Source organism: Anopheles ziemanni, chromosome 3, assembly GCF_943734765.1.
Source record: "Anopheles ziemanni chromosome 3, idAnoZiCoDA_A2_x.2, whole genome shotgun sequence".
In the NCBI taxonomy this organism is placed as follows: domain Eukaryota; kingdom Metazoa; phylum Arthropoda; class Insecta; order Diptera; family Culicidae; genus Anopheles; species Anopheles ziemanni.
The window spans coordinates 72,796,077-72,800,284 of NC_080706.1; the positions used below are offsets into that span (position 1 = coordinate 72,796,077).

General features: G+C 43.7%; 1 protein-coding gene across 1 annotated transcript; it reads right to left on the minus strand.

Annotated features, from left to right (window-relative positions):
- Positions 1 to 1,185: 1,185 nt before the first annotated feature.
- Positions 1,186 to 2,585, minus strand: LOC131285427 (uncharacterized). Its single transcript, XM_058314283.1, has 3 exons — positions 1,765 to 2,585; positions 1,497 to 1,698; positions 1,186 to 1,425 (listed from the first exon to the last, which is right to left on the minus strand). Exons 1-3 carry the CDS (start codon positions 2,583 to 2,585, stop codon positions 1,186 to 1,188), a joined length of 1,263 nt encoding a protein of 420 aa, XP_058170266.1.
- Between the last annotated feature and the right edge of the window lie 1,623 nt (positions 2,586 to 4,208).

A 4,208-nucleotide genomic window follows, 5' to 3' on the forward strand; every position in this document is an offset into this window, starting at 1 on the left:
GGAAAGGAATAATTTTCGCACTCTCCGGTAAGACCGGTGAAAACTTACTGGAAGATTTGAAGCGAACAGATGCAGAAAGATGCTCCAGATTACAACATAAATAAAAAAGGTGGAAAGGAACTCCGTTGAAGGGGCAAAGATCTTAAATAGATATCCGGGAAATTGAAACATCCGACACCAACTTGTAAAGGTTATGACTTTTGCTTTTTCTCGTGATGATCAATTATGGACTTATGATATGGTCATAATTAACCTAGTGAATTAAATATAACTACCATCCTATTTTTTGTTATTTGTTTCGTTTTATCTAATAAAATTTAAAACACAAAATTTTGCATGGTGAACTTATTTGCTGGAAACAAAAGAACAGAAAATTGATACCGTTTTTCATTCCAGCTTCCAACCGAGTTGAAGACGAAACTGGACTGTAGAACACCAGTCCAAAAGCATCCCGCAGCCTGCCGACGTTGTAAATCAACAGGTCTTAACGAAATTGCTTACAGTTTGCCTTCCGTGCAAAACTCAATTACTCCCCTTCTTTAGTGTTCCACCACCTCCGAACCGTTGACGTCAAGACCTTTACGACGTTAGGGCAAACAACTTTCCCCATAACTTATAAACGTAGAATCCCCAGCCAGAACGAAGAAGCCTTTGACCCTGTTTTGTCACTGATTGACTCCTGTCGGTGTTAAACAGCCAACCCTTTCCGTTGTACGAAGAACCATGGGCCCAATTTAACTAAATCTTATCAGCCAAGCGGAAATGGAAGTATTCTTTACTTCCGCTAAAAAGTTAACACGGAACATGGTGCTATTCTCAACACCATTCCCGAATAGCCCTTCTTAGGCTGAGCATTTTATGAACCATGTCAATTTTTACAGCAGGGATAATTTGATTTTCAAGACCAATTTGAAAGTTTTCCTGTAAATATACCAATCAAATGATTGAACAAATAGGAATCGAGTGTCCTTTAATTTGTGCTAGTTCAATTGAGATTAGGTCCATGTTTCGGAAAACTTTCAGGATTGAAATGAACTGTAAGCAGTTTTATTCGGATCTCTACCTTCAGATTAACAAAGTAACGTGTGCTTGAGTGGTGTGAACTTTTTCTATGTGAAAAAACTCGCATACATTGGAGTTGCTATGGAAACTACTGTTTTGATTTCTATTTCTCAGTGAAGCCATCTAGCGGCCAAGCTGAAGCATGAACGTCAGCATGGAGTAACTTTTCTGCATCAGCTCCGCGAAACTGTTCATTGAAATTTGCTCCTGCGCTCCGTAGTTGAACTTAAGTGAACGTTGTGACTGCACAATCGTCAGCAACATGGTACGTCGGATGCCATTGTACTCTCGGCGAAAGCGAGTCGAGTAGCGCAACAGCTGCGGCCAATCGAACTCATACAGAGCTGTTCCAATCTGAAGGTTCTGCGGAGCGGAAGAAGTGGTGAAGATGTCAAATTGGTTGAAGATCAACAAAGCTCATGAACTGTTCTTACCAACTCGGTTAAGTGCTCTACACCTCGGCTTAGGAGGAACGACTCCAGGATAAGAAAGGAGGCGAACAGGACGTAGGCCATGCTGTAGCCAGAGAATCCCTCGAAAGACACGATGAAGAACGAGTCCGCTATCAACCCGAAGGTGCTGTAGTACTGTAGGAACGCGAACGGAGCGACGATCGAGCGGAGTTTACGGAGGTTTCTGAAATGGATTTGACAAGTTGGAGCAGATTTGTGTAACTTCTTTGAGGACGGTAGAGTCACCTACTGTAATAACTCCACGTGTCGCCTAATTCGTTCATTTAGTCTGTGTTTGAGGTCACTCCAAAACGCCAGTTCGTTCCCCTCACCCATGGGTAACCCCGTACGGATAAACTCTCCGTGTTTGATCAACAGCGAATCCTCAAGTTGCTGAAAAGAATGCACCAGAATCTCCATCTCCAAGCGAAAGCCCTCTATGAGCATGTAGAATACGATGAACGACAGCACGTACACGATACCCCAGCCCGCCGTTACCGTTCCGTACACAATCTGCAACAGCGATCCTCCCACAACCTCCCCGTTGTACTGCAGCATGAACTCCCGGCGAGTCAGCAGAAGCCGTGCTAAAAAGCAGAGCGACTCCAGCACGATGGCGGAGACTAGTAGCACTAGGAACCGATTGTTATGGCGATACAACCTGGATCGGCGCTCTCTGGCCCAGGACGGATCGCTACCCTGGTATGTCCGATCGTTAAGGAATCGCTGTAACTGCTTGAGGTCAGGATAGTGATGCTCGAATAGAATCATTCTAAGGAAGGCTCCGCTGCAAAGCCCCAGCGCGCCGAGAACGTTCGCCGAAGCCGTGTTGTACTCCCAGTGGTTGAACATCCAGCCAGCTTTGTACCAGTAGGACAGATAGGAGAGCACGTACAGCGTCCTGTAGGCTGTCCAGAGCAGTTTCCGAAGCCCTTTCGCATCATAGTGCATGGCGAACAGAGTCCCAAAAGTGTTGAACAGATTGAAGTAGTCCACCGAGTCGAAGAAGATGAAATAGCGCTCCAAGAACTTCCGTTGCAAGGTGAATCCGAGATGGAACAACGACGCCATCATGAAGGGAAATCAAGACTTAGTTCTGTCTTGGGAATCTGCCGCATTTATATAGTCCAGAATACATTCGACTTCGGAGGACTTCAAACAGTAGGTAAGTTGAGGATAAAAAAGAAGTCGAACATCCCGAGGATTCAATATCTTCATACACTCAGTATACTTTCCTTCTATTAATCACAAAGCAGGAACTTCTTCATGCTGTGCCTCGTGTGATACAACAGTTGGATTTGACGGGTTTCGAATATCAATCCATAGCAAAAGTCCTTGGTCTGGCTTAAACTATGAATCGTCTTAGTACATAAAAGAGCAATTATAATGTTAATCAACAAGCAGATCAAAGGTTCAATTGCGTTGTAATTAAGTGGCTTCTGTAAACCTGCCATATGGGTTTGGTGACTTGATGTAGGCAAAGGCACTGGTTTTAAAAATACAATTCGCTGAAACTTTACTTTACTAGCATGTTCAAGTGAGATACTAGAATATCAAGGTCATGTTCCGCGTATGACGTAGTTTGTTTATTTATTTATTAATAGCAGTACTTTTGACAACATCATCGGTGGAATTGTCGTGTCATCTATTTGGAGCCGCTCCTACTCAACTCAGCTCAAACAGTTTGGTGCATAAAAAACCAACAAAACAAGAGAGATGTTCATCCAACTCGCCATGAATATTGAAACCACATTCACAGTAGAAAACTAGCACACAACCATATCCTCTCGAACAGAACAATCCTAGGCGGTTTGCAATAAATTCTTCCACAAGAGCAATTGTGACATATTGCTCCGAGGCGCGACTGCATTTAATTTTGGTTGACTACCTCCCAGAGGGTTGATGAAAAAGCACGATGAGGATCAGCATGCACAACTGTGCACAAATTAAATTTGCTGGTGTGTAACGGCATCGGTAGCAGATGAGTTTTACCAAACAACTCTCCGCCGTATGGCGTTATGTTAGCTGACTAGGTTGTTATTTAAACATTCAGGCCCTTTGTTACTTTGAACCGCGAGCCAATAAAACTGCGTGCGACCGTTTCAAACCAGCATCTGTTTCCGGCATATCTTTCCGGATGTTTTAGAAAGTCCTTTTTGTTGCTTTTTGCAATGACACCACTCAGTTAGTAAGCTCTTTGATCGTATTCTGACAGCATTTTCATAAACGGTGCATGATTGCAAGCGGAGCACGATGTAGAATGAAAGTTCAGAACGCCGCAGGACGCGTGCAGCTCATGTCGATGATGACGATGATGGTGCTGATGATGCAGTCGACAGCGTAGTTGATTAAAATTGTTTGCTCAAAACTTTGTCGTGAGCCGCAATGATGATGCCATCGCATGGTTGGCCCTAACTTGGGTGACTTAAAGGACGAAAAAGAAAACGTACGAAGAGTCTTAGAGAGCCAAGCTTCAATCTCAACTTCTGCAATAATATTTGTTGTGGGGCTTCAGGGTCTTTACTTCGTCGGATGGTGTCGTCGGGGCAGAATGTAACCGTCTCGCTTTTCCCACGTTAGTTTCAGTCCACGACTGAGAATGCACCCTGAGCTGAGCAAAGAATAGTAACTGAAGATGGTTGGCTTTGAGTCAAAATTTTCAAACTGTTACAAAAGAGGTATTAAGGAGCTGGA